General features: G+C 44.6%; 1 protein-coding gene across 3 annotated transcripts in view; it reads right to left on the bottom strand.

Moving 5' to 3' along the window:
- The window catches only part of LOC138250505 (serine/threonine-protein kinase Nek3-like), a 207,677-nt gene that overhangs the window by 22,347 nt on the left and 161,770 nt on the right, over positions 1–23,560 (bottom strand). For 2 of the 3 annotated variants that reach the window (XM_069205449.1, XM_069205448.1), the window contains exons 12-13: positions 18,184–18,318; positions 4,124–4,250 (exon numbers count right to left, since the gene is read on the bottom strand). In XM_069205449.1, the coding sequence (XP_069061550.1) occupies positions 4,124–4,250; positions 18,184–18,318 (262 nt within the window). The remainder of the gene's footprint in view (positions 1–4,123; positions 4,251–18,183; positions 18,319–23,560) is intronic. The other variant, XM_069205450.1, reaches the window with a different exon arrangement.

Below are 23,560 nucleotides of genomic sequence, written 5' to 3'. Positions count from 1 at the left end.
TCTGGTCTTCTCAGGAGTTTCACTTTGAGAACAGGTATCCTTAGGGCAATGCTGAGACTTTCCTGGAGCTCTGGTTGGCAGATCAGCTCCTTGGGGCACCTCAGTATCAGGGCCTGGTCATTAAGGTGTCGTTGATGATGAGGACTGTGGGCATGTATTAGCAGTGTCCTCTTTAAAGTAGGCAGTTATGGCTGGGCCGCGCCAGGCGTTAGTTGCGCACAATAGAGGCCTGGTGGGGCAGAGAGCGATCCAAGGCCTAGTGGAGGAGAGGGAAGCACATCACCATCAGGGATCCTCCGCCCTGCGTACAGGAGTCTTTATCCCCTAAGGTAACAGCTCACCTGCGGGCGCAGGCGTGTGTCGAGATGTCCCGGGTGTGCTCTCTGAATCACTAGCAGGAGGGCGTGCACCGTGAGCTGTCATCCACCTTCCAGCGGGAAGGCACTCACTGGCAGTTCCCACCGTTCCCAGCTGCACACTGTCTGGAGTATTGCTCTCCGGCCTCGAGCAGAGGAAAATGCAAGGCTTAGTGGGGGGCGGCGAGCACGTCACCAGCATGGCACCTCCGCCCTGTATACAAGGATCCTCTCCTCCCTGACCCACCCACAGCAGCAGCTCCCTCGTGAGGCCAGGCAGGTGCCAGGACCTCTTAGGCATGCGCCCTTAGTCTCTGACATGAGGGTGTGTGCCGTGTCCTCTCATCAACCTGGGGTGTGTTCACTGGCAGCTCCCCCCACTTCGGAGGCAGGTTGCATGAAGTGTCGTTCCCAGGCCCATGGCAAAGCGGCATAAGAGATCCCAGCGGGGACAGGACTCCGATGGCTGGAGGCAGGCCACTGATGGTAGGTGGATAGGCTGGCCTTCACAAGATGGCGACCACGAAGAGAGAGCTCTGGTCAGGTGCCTCCCAGTGAGCTGGAGGCGTGATCCCCAGGGCGGATTTGGGGCCTGTTGAAGTGCAGGGAGCAAGCAGTGAGGGGTCCTGATGTTTAGACCTAGATAGGGGGGTCCCGGTGCAGTGAAGGACGCCAGGCAGGTCATGAGGTCCCGAAAAGCAAGAAAAGAACGTCCCACTCCATGCCCCTGCAGGCCATGCCATAGCAGTGCATCTTAGCACTTATCCTGTGTGGGGCCTGGTTGCAATAATGTTAAGTGTGTTCAGAAGCAGGGGATCGCTGATGCAGAACCATCTAGTAAAAGGATGCCCCTTCTGAAGGAACAATTCTGATAAGGAATTTGTGGATATCCAGCTCTCATTTTCAGCACAGACATAGGTCTTTCATGGTATCCACTCTCACATCTAGCTATCAGTCTGCTGTGGCGTCAGCAGTGTGTGATATGTGGGATACCCTACTGGGTTCCAAGTGATAGTCTCCTGGCACTGGAAATGGAAATGCAAGTGTCTCTGTTTACCAAGGTATGGGCACTTTCTCCCTAGATGGCTGAGCACCCTTTTCCAACAGGGTAAGTGCTATGCGCCTCATTTAAAGCTGAGCAATATCTAAAATTCCTCCAATTTCTGAAAGTGCTAAATCTGAAGGAGTATCCAGTGGTGGAATACCTCCACCATATTATCCGGGATCCTTACTTTGTAGAAGAATACCGACTCTACAGCCCAGACAAAGTTGGCACCACAACAGGATTAAAAGCATGAATTTTGAGACTATTTCATAATGATCTTTTTAGTACAGGAAGACCTACAGGAGTGGTCAGGTTCATCTTTGGGGCTAAATCAAAGTTAAGGTTAGCTCCACCTGGGTGGTCAATCCATATTGATTACTCGTTGGGTTTTCAATGTAGCCATTTAGCTAGTACAGAACCTTCACTTGTTAATTTCTAACCCCTGGTAATATCTGAGCTTCGGAAGTTGGGACCGGAAAAAACACATATTTTGCTTGAATTCACCTTCTATTTCCACCTCTTCTATAGCCATTATAAACCTAAATTTACAGCATAAAGTAAGTGGCCCTTCACACGTTGCCATACTTTTTATCTAGAATTTAATAACTATTCTGCTCTAAGGGTTGGTGCACCAATTCCTAAGATGGATCACTACTTGATTAATATGTCTCTCAATCCACCTCAAAAGGCGTCTTTAGTCCCTAAACATCCTCATATTTCCCACCCTACGCACAAGGTAGGCTTAATTCGATTCATCTACTAAGAGAATATCCCATAATTAGGGGAGATCTGGAGCTGGACATAGCCAACACAATCTGCTAATAATTATATTGCCCGATTTAGATGTAAGGCCTCCCCCAGATCTAGTCCTTCAGCTGCTTGGTTTTTGGCCTCTCGGATGGCTGACAAAAACTAAGTGTAAGAGACTGGAGTGGATCTGGAGGAAAAAATATGATCTAGTAGATAACAAGAACTATAAATCTGTTCCAAAGTTATATCACCGAGCAATTCGAAAGGCCCAAGTGCCTGGAGGCCACCTGAACTTGGGCTACCTTCGACTATGGTGGATGAGTAGAGTAATTTTGGAATTAGATTTAATAAGGATCTCTCCTTTCTTCTTCAGATGAGGGTGGTAACATGATCATGTTTTGCACTTTTAAAAAATCTGAAAAAGATCCTGAGCAAAGTCCCAATGTACACTAGAAAGATCATAATTTCATGATCACCTCCTGATTAGACAATAGAAATGTTCTATATCTTGACCTCCTTGACTATCTGCTCAGCCCACCTCAGGCGATACAGAATGCAGCCACTAGGTTACTGCTTAATCTTCACAGATTGGAACCTATTTCCCCACATCTGAGGAACTTATGTTGGCTTCTAATGTGTAAACATTTTGTTTAAATCTTTACAGTTGACTTATGAGCACTCCAAAAAAGAGGTCAGTATCTGAAAAAGGTTTGTGCATATTGTCCCTCTAAGCCTTTGAGGTTATCCGATCAGTTTTTGTTTCAAGTTCCTAGGCTATGTCGTGCATTTCTGGGTCATCTGTCTTTTTCTTTTCCAGGCCCCAATTTGTGGAATGCTCTTCCATATGGTATCTATACTTCCTCAAATGAACATGCTTTTTAAAAAAAACAACTGAAAACCTGGCTATATCATTATACCTAGTAACTATCTGTGGACTACCCACGTTCTAACTATTTCAGTGTTGGGGTATCTTTTTGGCAGGTTTGCGCTATGTAAATGGCTCATTCATTCATCCATTATAAAAACCAGTACTGTCACAGTCAGAACTCAAGATTATGCCCTAACCATGCAATTGGTGATGAAGGGGGCCTGTAAGCTGAACAGGTAAACAGAATAGTCGCCTCACTGCTATAGAGGGGTGTTAGGCTGATGGGACCCTCTGAGGGGCCCGTTTCCTCCTGCACTGCTAGCTCATGTTTGATATGCTAATCTTCCTGAAGAAAAAGGAACTTCTGCACATAGTCAATCTTTCTAGGTTGTGAAAAATAAATATCTGGCATGTAAGGTACACTAGAAAGTGTAGCATAGGGGCTTGGAATGCTGGGAAGGCCTTCAAAATGCTTTAACTATGACAATTTCAAATACTGTCCACCAGTTAGAAGTAGTTGCCATAAAGATAGAAAGCATCTTAAGGCCATGGCGTATTCACTGAATGTCCACAATAAAATATAAATGAAGCTGGAAAAGTACCTGTCAACACTGAAGCCTAAAATATCCTTAGAACATTGTCAGGGTTAAAATGTTTTCCCCTCAACACTGAAGAGGTTATGAAACCTTTTCGTAAGTCTGATTGTAGCACGATTTAAAGTTCAGATGATTAGGTGCACCGGGTTTTTAGCACCTTTACCTAGCATTGAGGAAACTACTACAGTGGACAATGACTATGTACATTCCAGTATGAATCGCACTACCTCATTTGCACATATTACACATTATTATTTCGATTATTGCTGGTCTCTGTGGGCAGTGTGCTAACTCCTCAATTAGACTCTTCCAACACATTACCGAAATATAGAAGGGAAGAAGTAGCTTCTTAAAAGATAAATTGCTTGAATAATGTGTATTCATTTAAGCTCTGTTCGAACAAATACAGACTAGGGTTGGTGGCGGAGCTTTTGAATGTACACAAATTGGCAAACCTAAAATCTGGTTGTATCTAGCTATGCCAGATTTATGCTCATTTATTACTTACGTGTCTTCTTCGTCAGATCTAGTTTCAGAGTGGTCGGCATCCACTTCTAATTCTTCCTCTGTACCATCAGTAGAATCTGCGGCTCCAATTTCCTCCCAAAGCGGTCCAGCTAAACAATTTATGGCAGCTATTCATATATGTGAAAACACAAATTTTAAAAGTCTGCTACACAAAAAGTACATCTAGATCAGTACGTGTGTGTATATGTCACATTTTAAAGAGTGTAAAAATACAGAAAAAGAGGCAATGGATTTCAATTCCTTCAGAATCTGATCAGGAGCATTACCCTCCCCTACAAATATCCCTATTTTAGAGGAATATTTTGATCATATATATTTCTGAGCTCAGAGAAGAGTTCTGCTCTTCAGGACCTGAGGCAGAAGAAAGATGGAGGAAGATTTGCAACAACTTTAGTTTTGTTAGGTTACACAGATATCAGAAAAACGCTACTAAGCCTCAGTCCATTAGAATGCAATGTGTGGGATTTAACTCTAACAACTAATTGTACCAGTAACGTCTGGAGTTGGAGCACATATGGGTAACACTCATCACCATGGAACACTCACAGCATTTGCTTCTATTACACAGTTGCTACTTGTGTCTGAGGGAACATTTTGCATATGCCTCTAGCCAGTGATTCATATATGTGTCAACGTGTTATTTTTATTTTAAAGTGCGGCATTCTTCAGAGTAGTAAACTATTTATGCTACAGTGAACCTCAGATAGAGGCTTTATTTATTATCTTGCAGACCCAGTGCAGGAAAGTAATCAGATGTGTTGGTATCCCTTAATCATTATATTTCACCATATCAAATATTTCTAGATTTCTTTCATATTGGACCCACAATAATATAATACAATATGGAGTGCTCATACAGAATCCTATGGGGGCACTCTTGATGTCTTTGAGTTTATCTTATATCTTTGGTTTTAATATAGCCTATTGTTCACCAATTCATTTCTACTACCATAATGTGTCTATTGCAAGTATTAAACTATTCATCCCTTGAAAGGACACAAATCCTCCTTTATTTTTCATTTGAGACATTCTTCCTATTGTGAGAGGGTAGAGGACAACTGCCATGCTGTAGTCTGTTCAAAAATATACTTCCAGTTGTCTGGAAGGAAGATTTCCGTAGTGAGAATAACTATTGTTAACAATGACGACAGCAAGTTGAATGACTCGTTATAGCCATAAGCTTTAGTTTCCAGAGATATATCAGTGGAATCTCTTCAAGGCAAGCTCAGAACTACAAAACCTGAAATTGATGAACCTGCAAACCACAGGAAACCCAAACTCATATTCCAGAACCTCTGGAATAAACAAAAGCTTTCTTTTCTAACACACCATGGCTTACCTTTGTATAATGTTCTTTTCTGCCTACAACACAAGTCATACTTTTCCTGCTCACTCCAGAAAGCAAGGTAAAGTCATACAGATATTTAGGCAGGCAATGACGCTAGTAATTAATGAGTGGCTATTAAAAAGATCATTGTGTAATAAGCTGGTTCTAATGCTTTGCTTTAAGCACCAATACTCAAAAACGTTTTGGTATCTGCTATAGAAATGATTAATATCTCAACCACCTCAATAGCATCTCCTTGAAAAAAGGAATATCCCGCAGACCACTTAGCTGGTGGCTTCCAACATTCCACTATAATCAATAACTTTAAAGACAATGATGCAGAATGAAAATGTCACTTACCCAGTGTACATCTGTTCGTGGCATCAGTCGCTGGAGATTCACATGTTCTGCATAGCTCGCCATCTGGTGTTGGGTCGGAGTGTTACAAGTTGTTTTTCTTCGAAGAAGTCTTTCGAGTCACGGGACCGAGTGACTCCTCCCTTTGTCTCCATTGTGCATGGGCGTCGACTCCATCTTCGATTGTTTTCCCCGCAGAGGGTGAGGTAGGAGTTGTGTTGTAGTAATAGTGCCCATGCAATGGAGTGACTAAGTATGTACCTATTTAAGGTTAAAATAATATATATACAAATGTACAAAGTTGAAGCTAACTTCCAAACTGCTACAGGCTCCCGGGGAGGTGGGTGGGCACATGTGAATCTCCAGCGACTGATGCCACGAACAGATGTACACTGGGTAAGTGACATTTTCAGTTTGATGGCATCTGTCGCTGTAGATACACATGTTCTGCATAGACTAGTAAGCAGTTATCTCCCCAAAAGCGGTGGCTCAGCCTGTAGGAATGGAAGTGGTTTGAAATAATGTTCTTAACACGGCTTGACCTACTGTGGCTTGCTGTGCGGATAACACGTCTACACAGTAGTGCTTAGTGAACGTGTGTGGCGTAGACCATGTGGCTGCCTTACATATTTCTTGCATTGGGATGTTTCCTAGAAAGGCCATGGTAGCACCTTTTTTTCTGGTTGAGTGTGCCCTTGGTGTAATGGGCAGTTGTCGTTTTGCTTTAAGGTAGCAGATTTGGATGCATTTAACTATCCATCTGGCTATACCTTGTTTTGATATTGGGTTTCCTGCATGAGGTTTTTGAAATGCAATAAATAGTTGTTTAGTCTTTCTGATGTTTTTCGTTCTGTCAATGTAGTACATTAATGCTCTTTTGACATCTAATGTATGTAGTGCCCTCTCAGCTACGGAATCTGGCTGTGGGAAGAACACTGGTAGTTCCACTGTTTGGTTTAGGTGGAACGGTGAAACAACCTTTGGTAAAAATTTTGGATTAGTCCTTAGGACGACTTTATTTTTGTGTAGTTGTATAAAAGGTTCTTGTATTGTAAACGCCTGAATTTCGCTTACTCTTCTTAGAGATGTAATGGCGATGAGAAATGCAACCTTCCAGGTTAGGAACTGTATTTCGCAAGAGTGCATGGGTTCAAAAGGTGGACCCATGAGTCTTGTTAAGACAACATTCAAGTTCCATGAAGGAACAGGTGGTGTTCTTGGTGGTATTATTCTTTTAAGGCCTTCCATGAATGCTTTAATGACTGGTATCCTATATAGGGAAGTTGAATAGGTAGTCTGCAGGTATGCAGATATTGCCGCAAGGTGTATTTTAATGGAAGAGAAGGCTAGGTTAGATTTTTGTAAGTGAAGCAAGTAACCCACTACGTCCTTTGGAGTTGCGTGTAAAGGTTGGATCTGATTATGATGGCAGTAGCAGACAAACCTCTTCCATTTACTTGCATAGCAGTGCCTAGTGGACGGCCTTCTGGCTTGCTTTATGACGTCCATACATTCTTGAGTAAGTTGTAAGTGTCCGAATTCTAGGATCTCAGGAGCCAGATTGCTAGATTCAGCGATGCTGGATCTGGATGTCTGATCTGTTGGTTGTGTTGTGTTAACAGATCCGGCCTGTTGGGCAATTTGATGTGGGGTACTACTGATAGGTCTAGCAGTGTTGTGTACCAGGGTTGCCTTGCCCAAGTTGGTGCTATTAAAATGAGTTTGAGTTTGTTTTGACTCAATTTGTTTACCAGATAAGGAAGGAGAGGGAGAGGAGGAAAAGCGTAGGCAAATATCCCTGACCAGTTCATCCATAGGGCATTGCCTTGGGACTGCCTGTGTGGGTATCTGGATGCGAAGTTTTGGCATTTTGCGTTCTCTCTTGTTGCAAACAAGTCTATTTGAGGTGTTCCCCAGAGTCTGAAGTAAGTGTTTAGAATTTGGGGGTGAATTTCCCATTCGTGGACCTGTTGGTGATCTCGAGAGAGATTTTCTGCAAGTTGATTCTGGATCCCTGGAATAAACTGTGCTATTAGGCGAATGTGGTTGTGAATTGCCCATCGCCATATCTTCTGTGCTAGAAGGCTCAACTGCGTTGAGTGTGTCCCCCCCTGTTTGTTTAGATAATACATTGTTGTCATGTCTGTTTTGACAAGAATGTATTTGTCAGTTATAATTGGTTGGAAAGCCCTTAATGCTTGAAAAACTGCTAGCATTTCTAGGTGATTTATATGCAGTTTTGTTTGATGTACTTTCCATTGTCCTTGTATGCTGTGTTGATCGAGGTGTGCTCCCCACCCTGTCATGGAAGCATCTGTTGTTATTACGCATTGTGGCACTGGGTCTTGGAATGGCCGCCCTTTGTTTAAATTTATACTGTTCCACCATAGAAGCGAGAGGTAAGTTTGGCGGTCTATTAACACCAGATCTAGAAGGTGACCCTGTGCTTGTGACCATTGTGATGCTAGGCACTGTTGTAAGGGCCTCATGTGTAGTCTTGCGTTCGGGACAATGGCTATGCATGAAGACATCATGCCTAGGAGTTGTAATATCATCTTTGCTTGTATTGTTTGTGTTGGATACATGCGTTGTATGATCTTGTTGAAATTTTGAATTCTTTGTGGACTTGGAGTGGCTACTCCTTTTGTTGTGTCTATTATGGCTCCCAGGTATTGTTGTACTTTGCAAGGCAAAATGTTGGATTTTGCAAAGTTGACGGTGAACCCTAGTTTGTAAAGGGTTTGTATGATTTGATTTGTGTGTTGTAAGCACTTTGTTAGTGAATTGGTTTTGATTAGCCAGTCGTCTAGATACGGCAATACATGTATTTGCTGCCTTCTGATGTGTGCAGCCACTACTGCTAGACATTTTGTATAGACTCTTGGTGCGGTTGTTAAACCAAAAGGCAATACTTTGAATTGGTAATGTATTCCTTTGAATACGAACCGTAGGTATTTCCTGTGCGACGGATGTATTGGTATATGGAAATACGCGTCTTTGAGGTCTAAGGTTGTCATGTAGTCCTGTAGTTTTAGCAATGGTAACACTTCTTGTAGCGTGACCATGTGAAAGTGGTCTGATTTGATGTAGGTGTTTAGTATTCTGAGGTCTAGGATTGGTCTCAGTGTTTTGTCCTTTTTTGGTATTAAAAAGTACAGTGAATAGACTCCTGTGTTTGTTTGTGTGTTTGGTACTAATTCGATTGCATTCTTTTGCAATAGTGCTTGAACTTTTATTTCCAGGAGTTCGGAATGTTGTTTTGATAAATTCTGTGCTTTTGGTGGTATGTTTAGAGGGAATTGTAGGAATTCTATGCAATAACCATGTTGGATAATTGCTAAGACCCAAGTGTCTGTAGTTATTTCCTCCCATGCTTTGTAATAATGACCTATTCTTCCCCCCACTGGTGTTGTGTGGAGGGGGTGAGTGACATCTGAGTCACTGCTTGGTTGTAGGGGTTTTTGGGCTTTGAAATTTTCCTCTATTCCTAGGGAATTGCCCTCCTCTGTATTGGCCCCGAAAGCCTCCCCTGTACTGTCCCTGGTAGCTGGACGGTGTTGCCTGCGAGGTGCTGGCTTGTGTGGCCTGACCCCGAAACCCCCCTCTAAAGGGTGTCTTGCGGAAGGTGCTGTAGGTTCCTCTGCTCTGCGGGGAGTAGAGCGTGCCCATGGCTTCAGCAGTGTCAGTGTCTTTTTAAAGTTTTTCGATTGCCGTGTCCACTTCTGGTCCGAACAGTTGTTTTTCGTTGAATGGCATATTGAGCACTGCCTGCTGTATCTCTGGTTTGAACCCGGACGTTCTTAGCCATGCGTGCCTTCTAATGGTCACAGATGTATTAATTGTTCTTGCAGCTGTGTCTGCTGCGTCCATAGAAGAACGTATCTGGTTATTTGATATGTTCTGCCCTTCCTCAACCACCTGCTTTGCCCTCTTTTGTAGTTCCTTGGGAAGATGCTCGATGAGGTGTTGCATCTCATCCCAATGGGCTCTGTCAGCGCGCAAGTAGTGCTTGAGAGTTAGCGATGCGCCACTGGTTTGCAGCTTGTACTGCGACTCTTTTCCCAGCTGCATCGAACTTGCGGCTCTCTTTATCTGGGGGTGGTGCATCCCCAGATGTGTGGGAGTTGGCTCTTTTCCGAGCTGCTCCTACTACGACGGAATCTGGTGGCAGCTGTGTGGTGATGAAAACAGGGTCCGTAGGAGGTGCCTTATACTTCTTTTCCACCCTTGGCGTTATTGCCCTACTTTTGACCGGCTCCTTGAATATTTCCTTTGCGTGCCGAAGCATACCTGGCAGCATAGGCAGGCTTTGGTAGGAGCTGTGGGTGGAGGAGAGGGTGTTGAATAAAAAGTCATCCTCGACTTGTTCTGAGTGGAGGTTTACGTTGTGGAATTGTGCTGCTCTAGCCACCACTTGAGAGTATGCTGAGCTGTCTTCTGGTGGTGAGTGCTTTGTTGGATATGCCTCCGGACTGTTGTCCGACACCGGTCCGTCATATAAGTCCCAAGCGTCTTGATCCTGGTCACCTTGGCTCATGGTGGTGTGAGCCGGGGAATGTGACGGAGTTTGCGCTGGTGAGACGTTAATTACAGGTGGAGGAGAGGGTGGCGGAGTCACCTTTTTCACCATTTTGGTTTGTGGCGCCTGGTCTGTTTGAAACTCCAGTCTCCTTTTTCTCCTAATAGGGGGAAGGGTGCTTATTCTTCCCGTTCCCTGCTGTATGAAAATACGTTTTTGCGTATGGTCCACTTCGGTGGACTGCAGCTCTTCCTCAAACCTATGCTTTCGCATCTGAGAGGACAGTGATTGTTCCTCTGTATAAGAGCCTGGACCTGGGTCGGTTACGGGTTGTTTCGGCACCAAAACCCTGCCTGTATCTCTTTTCGGCTCCGAGGTGGCTTTTTTCTTTTTTGGCCTCGAAACCTCTCGGCGTCGATCTTCGTCGGTGCCGCTGTCTCGGCGTCGAGCCGCTTCTACACCGCTATCTCGGTGTCGTTGCTTTTCTCCAGCACTTTCTCGATCCCGAGAAGACTGCGTGCCGGTGTCTCGACCGGAGTCGGACGATCTCGGCACTGTTTTGGCCTTTTTCGGTGCCGATGGTCGGTCACCGAATTGATGGGTGGAGCCATGGCCTGGTGGCAGTGGCGTCCCCTGGGCCTTGTCACTTTTCTTCTGTGTTGTTTTCGACGTCTTACTCACAGTTCTTTGATCGTCGAATTCCCCGGAGTCCGATTCGTGGATCGAAAAGGTTTCTTCTTCCTCTTGTTCCTCGAACTCTCGGTGCGCTGTCGGCGTGGACGCCATCTGAAGTCTCCTGGCTCGACGGTCACGGAGTGTCTTTCGGGACCGGAACGCACGACAGGCCTCGCAAGTCTCTTCACTGTGCTCAGGCGACAGGCACAGGTTACAGACCAAATGTTGGTCTGTATATGGGTATTTGTTGTGGCATTTGGGACAAAAACGGAACGGGGTCCGTTCCATCGACGTTGTTCGACACGCGGTCGGGCCGACCAGGCCCCGACGGGGGATCGAAACTACCCCGAAGGGCACCGGAGCGCGCCGATCTTCGATGCGGTGTTGACTCTAACTACGCCGATCCCGAACGCAACAATACCGACGAAAATCTTCCGATACTAACTAACTTTCCGTTCCGAAACTCGGAGCGACAGGAACACGTCCGAACCCGATGGCGGAAAGAAAACAATCGAAGATGGAGTCGACGCCCATGCGCAATGGAGACAAAAGGAGGAGTCACTCGGTCCCGTGACTCGAAAGACTTCTTCGAAGAAAAACAACTTGTAACACTCCGACCCAACACCAGATGGCGAGCTATGCAGAACATGTGTATCTACAGCGACAGATGCCATCGAACACTACAATATCTGCAACTATAAGCGAGTACCATTTTGAGCAAATAGCATGACAATGGTTTATTCAAACTTACTTTTTTTAATGGTCACAGTACACTGACAGCATATGCTCCACATATCTTGGACATACTGTAATTTTCATGAACACTGTTGGATACATTTGCTTAAGTTAATTTGATTTGTGTAGTGCTCACTGCATAATTTACATCTGGGCATACGCGTCCCATCATGGATTGGGATGTGGCTATAGTAATTACCACTGGCTCAGTTCAATGAAAGCATTCCGTCCATCACTTTTTTATATACTTCAGTGCGCCGCCTTAAGAGGGACACGTATGCCCAGGTGTAGGTCCTGTGTAGACTGTCCCACTGGAACCAAGCTAAACCTGACTGATGAGCCCTGACAATGGCAAAAGTGGTCTTGGGATGCTTGTGTTCTTGTTTAGGGGCAACCTGGCCCTGCAGTTCAGTCTGAACTGTTACTATTGGAGATCAAGGATAAATTGCATATGGCTGGGTACAAATTGAAGTAGCATGGTGTGCAAAATAAGGATGGACTTGGATGCGGCTCCAGAGTAATTACCAGTGGCTGAGATTAATTAAAGCATTCTAGCTATCACTTTTGCATAGTTCAGTGTGATGCCTTAAGTGGGACGAGTATGCCCAGATGTAAGTCCCGTGCACACTGTTCTAATGCAACCAGGCTACAGTCAACTGTTGATCCCTAACAAAGGTGAAACCGGCTTTGGGTTGCTTGTTCCCTGGTTCAAGGAGGACCTGGCCTGGCTGGGCTGTTCCTAATGGAGCCGGGTGCTGAGAACTGAGTGCGGCACTGTTTCTACTAGAGCAGGGTAAAGACTGATTTGCATATGGTTTGATCCAAACTGAGGCAGCATGGTTGGGAAAATAACACTGTACTGGGAAGTGGCTCAGTAATTACCATGGGCTGAGTTTAATTCAAGCATTCCTTCTAACAGTTTGTGTATACTTCAGGGAAGATAGATAATGCATAATTATTACATAGCGTGGAGTGCATCATAAGATTTCACAGCTATCTAATGTCACATGTCACTGGAGTGCTAGATGACAAGCACAAACTGGGGTGGGAGTCAAAAAGTGGAGTTTTGGTTCTGCTGCAAGCAAACGTTTGGGGGCATTGTTAATAGTCTGTGATCAATAAGCAGCACTCCCCTTCTGCTCTCATACTTTGTGCTAGGAAACACTTACAGGGCTTACTTGGTCAAAGATGAGCGGGTGGGAGGGTTGGTGGTGCTAGTTCCTTTTCAGATTTTATGTATACGGATAACCTTCTGGGGCGTTCACAAAGCATAGAACTCTGAAGGAAATAGCCTGCATTAGGAACCAATGAAGTTTGTTAGTTCTGTTTGCTTGTTTTAACTACAGGCATTTTATCAAACTGGCAATACTCATATCCTCATGTGGTATACCCTGTGGAGATTATTAGGAGGATTGAAGGGAAGGGATCTTCAAAATGTTTCAGTTGTTAGAAGGAAGATGTTGCTTAAGCTTCAGTTAAGCCATTGAGGCTGATGTCTGCATCTTATGTTATATTTATAAACATTATAATGGCTTTGATGCAGCTGGGGCAGGCCTAGCAGTAGTATGATGGCTTTGGAGCCACTGAGCTTCAGCCTGTGTTGGTCCACTCAGGGCTCTTTAGCTGTATGGGCTTTGAATACATTCTAGAACTGTTTTTCAATTCTGAGGCACTTTGGTAAATTTTGGTAAATTTTTTGGTGCCATCCGTTGTGTAGTCTGAGGAGGTCCACGAGTAGGTTGTTGTTGTTACATTGGTGTTTGCTGTTGATTAGTTTGGTGTGATAAATAACGGAGCCCTGAGGACCTCCGCATGTGACTGAAGAAGACAAGAGCCTACTAAATGTTTCCTGGGTCTACGGCTTGCCAGAAATGGAAATATTTTCACAAGAATGGCTTTGGTGTAAGGTAAGCAATTTGAAGAAGGCTCTTTCTGATGTGGGATGGTAATGGATGGCAAGAAGCAGGTGAGTGCAGTGACTACTCTGATTATCAGAATATTTTCTATGAAGCATGAGTGAAGTGTATTGTATTCCACCATCTCAGTCAGCAAGCACCACAGGATAGATATTTAGTGAACCATTATCTGTTGTTGTGATGAAGTCTGTTTATGTCTTTCTAGAGAGGTGCACCTGTCTATTGTCTGAGTGATGACTTTAGTAAGACAGTGAAGAAGAGGTAGGGTAGGCTGTTTGGCAAGTGAGTGTTTTTCAGTCAGTTGGATTTTTAAAGTTGGCAAGATCGGATGTTGGTGATGTCAAAAGATGATGAATTTACTTTGTCGTTGTAAGGTGTGGGGAACTTCATTGTGAAGGAGTGGGTTTTGTAGTCCAATTAAATGATCGTGGTCAGTGTAAGGATGCTTACTTATAAGCACTGGATCAAGGGAGTGGTCTTCAACACATGCAGGCATTTTGAATAGGGCATCTAGGTTAAGACTGTCACATATGTCCAGAGTCACCCTTTAAGCATAACTGGAAGATGCCAGCAGGAGAACATGTAGGGACACAATAGTATGTTCAGAGAGAGGGGCGAAGAACTGTTCAAAGAAGGCTCGGACTTAGCCTGGTCAGCAAAGACAAGTTGCTATTTTGTAGGAGGTGTTTGGGGGTGCCTGTATGAAGATTAATTTTGTTTCACAGGTGTTGCTGGAGTAGAAATCAATCCTGGATATAAAGAGTACATCCTTTGTCTTGTGGCTACCCAGTCAACTGGCTGGCATGGATGAGAGTGTTCTCGTGGAGTGTTGTAGGCAAAGATATCAGTGAACCAGGTCTCAGTAATGAGCAGGAGATAAAGATTGTTATCCGCTCTAATGAAATGTAAATCATGATATTCTTACTGAAAACCTTTAAATGACCTTTTATTTGTCCCTGGCTAAAACTCTTCTTTTCAGGGTGTCCTACTCCATAGGCCTCCTGCCCATTCCTGTCTCACAGCAGTGGCCCTCCATACCTTCAGCCCTCTGGCCAACGTCACCCACAGTCCTCTGGCATCTTGGTCACCCTCTCTTTCATAGCATGTTGGCAACAAGACATCCATTAGTATGCCACATGGAACAATTAGTAGCGGCTGGAAGGCCTCTGCAAAGCACAAACATTTGCAGTCCACGTTGTTCTTAAATGCGAAGTGGTATCCCTTCCTGATAGTCATCGGTGCCATGTCTGTTAGCAAGAGTTTCACTGTTCTCAAGGACTTTGCTTGCTCTGCCCTGGTGATGAGGTAGGAGGAAAATCTTGGATACCCATTATGGCTACCCTGACAATTTAGCTTTACCACTCACAATGTCTGGTACCAGCTCCCAATGCAGTTTGCTCACCTTGAAAGGTTCCTCCTTACTTGATCTTAACAGCTGCACCTCTTTGATCCTGGCAAACCTTGCCACTTCAAGTACTATGAATGGTTTAGCCTCACCTATGTGACTCAGCCCACTATCAAAAAGATGATCTTGAGAAGGCACGTTTTTATGTCGCCTTGTAACAAATTGAAGTACACCACAGATTGCAGGCACCAGTTCTCTTGCCATGTCTTCCCACACAACCAAGCCAGTTGATGCCCCTAGTTCAATCACTGAAGAGTTTCCATCAGGAGAGTGGGTCCTGCTGCGGGGGCCATGGTAGAGTTGCTTCCCAACATTCTTAAGCCCCCTCAGTGATCATTACAGGTAAGCTCTTATTTTGCTCTATTTCCCCTCCATTAGTGGCTGTAGAGGGATGCACTGGATGGCTCCTTTACCAGGGGGAAAAATGACAGTGGTTCCTTGGGTCCTTTAAACTGTGGAAAAGTACTTTATAGGCTTTGCAGAAACATTAGAAATCGGCTCTAGTGGATGAAAATGAGCCAGGGCCTTAGCCTCTTACCAGAGGGGATTTGACTGGTCCATCTTCCTGACTCAAAACAATCTGAATGGCCTCAGACTGATAATAAACTACAAGGATTTAATACCTTTGTTCTTTATTGGTACTTCAAGATGGAGGGGATTCACCTCTCTCGGGACACTATGCTGTCGGTTGACTTGATGGCGTGTCTCAACCTGAAGGACGCATACGGCCAATGTAGCTGGTAAATAGGTCACCTTATCTTTGCCCTATCCGCTGCCCCTTGGGGTTTCACCAAATTTGTGTGGGCTGTATTGACTTTTTTGATTAGTCGGGTGTCTGAATCAATTATATCAAATGGTTCTCCATTATCAGTGCCACAATACTCTCTATCTCCACCAAATTCTGACTGTAAACCATGACTAGTGTAAAAAAGCAACTATATGAAACGGAACTAATCTGCTCATTTAAGGACAGCTTCTCATCCATCAAGAAGCCTAAGGATTTATCCTTGATGAATGATGGAGGTGGAGTACCTAAAAAGGAAGCCTGATTGAGCTATGCCACCTCCGATTATGGTTTCCAAAGAAGAGAAGCTCTCTTTTGCAACCATTATGCTTCCGAAAGTTCACCTCCATCCAAAATTAGATGTCAGGCAAGCAGAACTGCAAACTGTTATGGGAATGAAGAGCACTTTTGTCCAGGTGCATATTAGCTGCATACGTTGCTGCTATGCAGTACTGTCTGATAAGTTGAAGCAGTGGGGCCACGTAGAATATAGCAATCGGGGGAAGAGTGAAGAGTTTTGTGGCACTCTACAGTTAATAAACCAGACTTCCCGATCTACATGGGCGCATGAGTAGATTTTGAATGCAGATTGACAAAAAAAAAAAGAGGTGAACCAGTTCAGTACTGCCCCTCAATTCCTAGTTCTTTAAGCTTTAAGTATGAACAGGAGGATTGTATGGACGGCTGTATCAAAAGTGGTGTAAAGAGCCAAAATAATTACTCCCCCAGAGTCCTCACTGTGTAAGATTTTTCTAAGGTTGTCAGTGGCTACCATTAGGGCAACTTTCTTTTTTCTGCCTGGGTGAAACCCTTGATGCCAAGGATATAACTTGTTACCCTTTTCTATGAAACAAGAAAGTTGTTAAATAAAACGTCTCCAGAATGTTTTTTAGAGGAGGGAGAAGCGAGACATGGTGGCAGTTTTCTAGCACTGAGTTGCTTAAAGGGTCTTTTCTGTACTAAAGGGTGTGGGGCTAGCAGGGAACTCCTGCTATCCAAATATGGGGTATACCTCCTGATGATAAGGAGATGTTGAGAACATTACTAATCCCACTACCATAGGTGTGAGGGACCTGAGAACCACAATGGGCCACAGATCATCAGGGGATCCTGATTTAAGATTAGTGCTCATCCTATGAACTTTGGGGACTTGGATAAAAAATGTCATATGCTTAATGTTGGATCTAATTGGAGTGTGGTAAGAGCAGTGCAGAATAGACAGTTCAGTGTTTTATACCTTGAGAAATGGTATGCACTTTAAGAATGAAAAAAGATGCTAGTTGGTCACAAAAAACTTGGAAGAGGTAGGTGGGCAATATTTAGTGCTTCTCGATAAAGGGACGGGTTTACAACCAGTTGGTGTGGAGTATTGGTGGCTCGTAGGATATCCATCTCAAGAAAGATTGTATCAGTCACAATGTAGTTTTGGTGCAAATTCCATTCTAATTGGAAGGATTTCAGTTGTTCAGCTTTGAAAGCTTCCACGTACCATGGTTGCCATACTTCTGTAGTGGGGTAGCGCATCATCCTAGGTAGTGCCATCTGTGAGAGTACAGCTTCAAGTGTGACACTGGCCCGGGCATGAAGTGGCCTGAATTGTAATTTTTGTCATTCTGGGCAGGGCATTCCTATCAATGCAGGAGGAGATGAGATAATGTTATGACCACAGGACTGGCAGGATGCTGGGAGGGATGTTGATGTTGGGTTGCATAACATAAGGTGGTATGTATGGGCTTTACTATGAGATGGTTCTCCTACATTCTGACATTCATGAAGGAAGAGAAGGATAATTTGTTGTTGTCAGAGTATACAAACGAAAGGTCGAAGCATTACACTGCAGCCTCAAGCAAGGTTATGTAAAGAAGAATATTTGTTGGTTGCAGGACAGAGCCATGCTCCACACCTAGTGGCACATGGGGTAAGGACAAATAGAGAGAGGAGCACCAGGATCCTCAAAAAAGAATGATTGGAAAGGTAAGATGAGAACCACTGTAGGGCTTATTCTGAAGAAATCCTGTGTGTGGACAGTCAAGAATGGTAGAAATGGCTGATATTTAATGGTATGCATCATTTATTTGCATGTTTGAAGATGTTTAAAGACAAAACACCCTACATTTTGTGAAGTATTTTGTCCTTATGGTTGTCGATGAAGGCCCTTCATGTAACAGCTTCGGTCAAATTAACACTAATTACAATCAGAAAGTAATTCCACTGTCCCTAATTTCAGTCCATTATATAAAATACACGTGATCTCATGCCAGCTAAAAGCTCCAACTCTACAATAGTGTAAAATAAATAACTGACTAAATAAAACAGGTTTACCTGGCCTGTAAATTGTGTAGGTTTGAAATGCAGAAGTTAGATCAGCATTCTTGAGAATATTTATCACTGTCTCTGGAGACTCCTTGACCCACTGTTTTCGGCTCCTATTTTTGCTATGTTTCAGAAAACTGCAACCTACATTAAAAAATTAATATATTTAATCAGTGACAATACAAGAAGACCTACCCAGCAACAAACAATTCAGATATTTAACCATGTATCTGTGGATGACTGTGTTCTTTAAACCATTCAATGACTCCAAAGACCACAATGAAAACAACTATTTAAAAAAAAAAACAGTTATTTAAGTCTTTTCAAACAAGTTTAATTCCTTAAAACAAGCAATAACAAAGCCAACAATTTTGGCTTTACTAAGGTGACTATCCTTGGTTTGCGTGACACACATATCCACCCCTGGGGTTGATATGTGAAGGCGTGAGGATGCAAAAGTAATGGGATAATCATAACAGAGTACAGAGAATAGTACAGAATGGGCAGTATAGTCTTGAGTAGAGAGGGAAGAGTATGTAGATGAAAAAGGGAAACAGCAGTTGTAAGAGTAAGGATGCAAAACAGCTATCTAAAGAGATGGGAATTATATGCAGCAGGAGTGAGCACTAGATAGATAGAGGGAAGGTCTAATAGGGGAATTACACAGATAGGATAAAGTAGATGGAGGAGACTGTGTGGTTCCAGTGCTATGAAAAGTGGGCTTAATTCTCTTGGGTGAAGGGGAATGAAAAGGAAATTTGGCCTATGGGTAATGTATGTTTGTGATCCTACAATTGCTCTACAGAGTACTGATTATTATTTTACTAAATGAGTGGGACTTGAGACCTAAGCTGGAGTCTTCCTCTAACAATTTATATACCTCATCTCATAACGCATTTTCAAGGTCGCAAATGGCCCAATAATGCAAATCGGCCATTTGTGACTTTAAAAATGCTTTGTACATTTAGACCTAAGAATTGCTGCCCAGAACGTGGAATGTGAATGGAATGCTATTTGACGGAGTCAACGTTGATTTTGGGGGTAGTTCATGGAGAACCTAAGATTTTTAAGAGTCCTGAGGGCCAGGGACAGACTCAACTTTACCAATAAAGCATCTTAGACCACTGCAGCAGAGGACTTTCTGCAGCTATAGAAAGGCAGCCACTGACACCAGGAACTTGGTTAAGAACCAGGTAACTGTGTGTATTCTTAAGGACTGCATGCTGTACTATATGATTTTGTTGCTTATAGCTGACGGGATCTCAGGATGACATTGGTAAATGGAGAGAGTCTATGGACTAGGAGAAATAGCCTCTATAAAGCTACCTTTGTCTTGCTCCTGTGTCCTGTTTCTTGGCCATTTCAAACACATTGATAAGCTCCACAGCAGAAACAACAAAGAAGCCAAAGAAGAAGACAGCAATGAGCACGCTTGGTCCAAGCATGGTAGTTTCCAAGGACCTCCTTGACAGTAGCACTAGTTTCCCCAATGTGAAGCAAACCTACTTCAGTGTTCTTGATGTAAGGGTACATCCACTTAAGTCTACAAGTCTACTCAACACAGCAAGTCATTGTTCTGGACCTCTGCCGGTCTCTGGGCCAGAACTGGCATCTTGAATTCCTGCATGGCTAGTGGTTTAAGTCATAATTAGTCAGGATGGGTAGTACTTTTCAACCTTCTTCTGTAGAATGAAATAATTGGAATAACCCTCCATCTGATTATGTGACCTGTTCTACTATTCCTATAACCAGACACCTTTTACCATCCTGCTGACATTGTTGGGATGCTGGCTAGAGCAAAGGTTTCCTGGACATAGTCTTAGAGCAAGGAGGTTTATCTGTTGGACGTGAGCTCCAGGTCAAGCACACAGGTTGCTCTTAGCATTAGCTTGAGCGAAATACATCTGAACGTCTTGCCACAGGACTTCAGATACTTTGACTCACTGTCCATGTGAAAGATGATGTCCTGCTCTCCAAAAAACCACCACCACAACAGGCTAGTATGGTATGTGGGAGGGTTCCTGATATCAAAGACTCAGCTAACGTTGGGAACCCAATGTTTCTTGTCTAGAAGAGATTCTGAGTTGGTTGGCTGAGAATATTGATCCTTTTCAATGTCTTAAGCCTGTTTTTAGGACCTGAAGCTCAATGACATAAGTTAGCTTTGGATGGGAAGACAAGGTTGCTGCCAGACCAAAAGTTATCTCACTATTTACAGGTGCATCAATGGGCAGAGAATAAACAACCTTGTCCAGATAGTTCCTGGAAGATGTATTGGCTAGAGTCTCCCAAACCTTGATAGCACAGGATTCACAGAGACAAAGTAAGGCAGTATCAGAATTACCGAAAGAGGCAGGAAGAAAGATGCATGTGGGACATGGTCCTCATGTGCTGGGAGGTGATCTGGAGACTATGGGAGAGCCAGAGTGGGCACAGTATGCTGAGGGTGGACAGCTGGCGCAGTCCCTTCTATCTTCACATCTGAGGCATCCTGGAAAAAGTTTGAGTTGAAATGGATGACGGCATGGAAGCACATCTAGCAAGGGTGGCTCCTGCGCAATGGTGGGGCCAAGAGCCAGGGGATAAGAAAAATTAAATGATAGTTCCACTATCATTTCATTTACCATCTTTTGGCTCAGCCAGCAGTACAGGAAGTGGCAGGGCTGGGCCACGGGAGGTGGGGGGGGGGAGGGGGGGAGTAGAGTGCACCTAAGTGTGTATGTGTGTTTGGCCGGCCGTCTCAGGCTGGCTAAACACAAATGCGCACTTAGGTTTCTCCAGCCCGGCTGTAGAACTGGGCTGGAGAAACTGCACAGTCCCTAGGGCTGTGTCTGAGCGGCAGCCCAAGCCACTCAGACCAATCCTGGTGCTGCTTTCATGCTAGGTCTAGCATTAAAGTAGCACCAACATTGCTGGGGAGACTGTGCTGGTGTCCCATGCTGGGACACCACAAGAAGAGGAGCGACGAGCGAGGTGGCAGGAGACAGCAGCGGCAGAAGGTAAGTGTCTTTTTTTTTTTTTGTTCTTTCCCATCTCCTTTGTTGTGCCCGCAAATGAGATTTGCGGCACCTGCTGAGATCTAGTGCTTGGACCTGAGGCCAACTGGACAGGTCCAGACAAATCAACATCTGGCTGCTCCTGCAGCCAAGGACAGGAGGTGTCAGACATGTCTGCCATGGACTCGACCTTGTCCGAGAGGGGGCATCCGAAAGAGAACTCTGAAGTGATAAACCCCAGAAAAGGGGTTTGCCTTATTTTACAAACTGAGAAAGTGAAAGACCTCAGGAACAGGGCTCCACCACGTACTCCTGTGCAAAGTCAAAAAGGAACCAACTTAAACTCTTGATCTCACAAAAACATGTTTTTTCCTCTTGTAATTTTTCCCCAGTAAGAGTCCCTATCAACTGTAAACCGTGAACTTCTGAGGTACTCAGCAATAGCACTAGGGGTGTGGCCTGAAAGCCAACCATGGTGTATGTGTGAATGCGGAGGTCCCTGGGCTCCACGGCAAGCCAGACGCATCTGTGGGACTGGAGGCCCCCACCCTACAGAAGACCCCTTGGATGCCCCTGGTGAAGATCTTAGGGGGAGCCGGTGCAACAACATTATCTGTCTGGCAAAGCCAGGGATCGAGCTGCGTGGCCTGTGGACCGGGTGCTCCTGGCAGGGCCTGGACCCAATATTGCTTGTGTTGCAGCCTATGCCCCCCACCTGGCTGTTAATGAGGTGAAATGGCAGTGAGTGCTAGAAGGTTGTGAGCATATATTTTCATTTCCAACTGCCCGTTGCAGCTGAGTAGAGGCTAAGCAAGTGCATCGGCCCCACCTCCCTCCAGGTGGAGGAGGTCTGTGCGGCCTAGTGGAGCAGTCACCTCCAGAGGTGGAGCTGGCAGCCTGAGCCAGCCCTGTTGATCTCCACACACATTACTGCGGACGCCTTTGAAGGGCAGTGTAGCGCCCGCCTTAACCAATAACCTGCCCCCCAGGGTGCAATTGTGAACCACAGCTATCTTCTCCCCATTGCTGGACTATCCTGGGCACCCCTTGGGTGGTTTGGGGCACAGAACCAGAGACCCTCGGGATACTCCTGCGTAGTATCTTCGTGGCTCCTGTTTGTGGTTCCCCTACTTTGTTAATGGACACTGCAGATAGCTCTGGCTGTGCTGAATCATCTGCACCTTGGGGGGCATCATTTAAGCTGCACCCTACCCTTAGGATGCGGACTGAATTGTTGGAGCCTGCCTTTCGCCCTCAGTCACAGTGGCTGGTGAACTGTATACTTGTTTATTTGCTGGTATTTACTGAAACTGCTCATGCCCCTACGTGCATGGCTCTCGACCTGACAATGGTGAGGCATGTCGCCTGTGCTACTGACTTATTTAATTTACTTTGGACCAGGACTTCTTTTCTAGAACTATGTCCTGGTGGCCTCATGGGAACCTCTTCAAGCATATGGGACGAGGGAGGGGTGCACTCAGGCAGCTCAAAGAAGTTGCAGCAGGGCTAATGCCGCAGGGGACTCACACCTTGTCCTGAACTGGCGAGGAGCTATACACCTAGATGGCTTCCAAGCTGCATTCTCCTGAGGGGTTGGATTTCCAAATGCTGAAGCCTGCCCTGCCCGATAAATTGGACAGAATTTTGGCAGCCATTGCTGAGTGCAGGGAGGCCTTTCAAGCCAAATTTGAGTCATTCACTAATGATCTGGCTATCCTTGGGAAAATCACCATAAGCTGCTGTAGGAAGTTGGCTCTGTATGTGCTATTTCAAAGTAAGGAATAGCATGCACAGAGTCCAAGGGTTCCCCTTAGAGGTAAAATAGTGGTAAAAATAGATAATACTAATGCTCTATTTTGTGGTAGTGTGGTCGAGCAGTAGGCTTATCCAAGGAGTAGTGTTAAGCATTTGTTGTACATACACATAGACAATAAATGAGGTACACACACTCAGAGACAAATCCAGCCAATAGGTTTTTATATAGAAAAATATATTTTCTTAGTTTATTTTAAGAACCACAGGTTCAAATTCTACATGTAATATCTCATTCGAAAGGTATTGCAGGTAAGTACTTTAGGAACTTCAAATCATTAAAATTGCATGTATACTTTTCAAGTTATTCACAAATAGCTGTTTTAAAAGTGGACACTTAGTGCAATTTTCACAGTTCCTAGGGGAGGTAAGTATTTGTTAGGTCAACCAGGTAAGTAAGACACTTACAGGGCTTAGTTCTTGGTCCAAGGTAGCCCACCGTTGGGGGTTCAGAGCAACCCCAAAGTCACCACACCAGCAGCTCAGGGCCGGTCAGGTGCAGAGTTCAAAGTGGTGCCCAAAACACATAGGCTAGAATGGAGAGAAGGGGGTGCCCCGGTTCCGGTCTGCTTGCAGGT

This window comes from Pleurodeles waltl, chromosome 8 (assembly GCF_031143425.1).
Source record: "Pleurodeles waltl isolate 20211129_DDA chromosome 8, aPleWal1.hap1.20221129, whole genome shotgun sequence".
Lineage (NCBI taxonomy): Eukaryota > Metazoa > Chordata > Amphibia > Caudata > Salamandridae > Pleurodeles > Pleurodeles waltl.
Note: the sequence above shows the minus strand (reverse complement) of the source record. Positions and strands in the feature narration are given on the sequence as shown.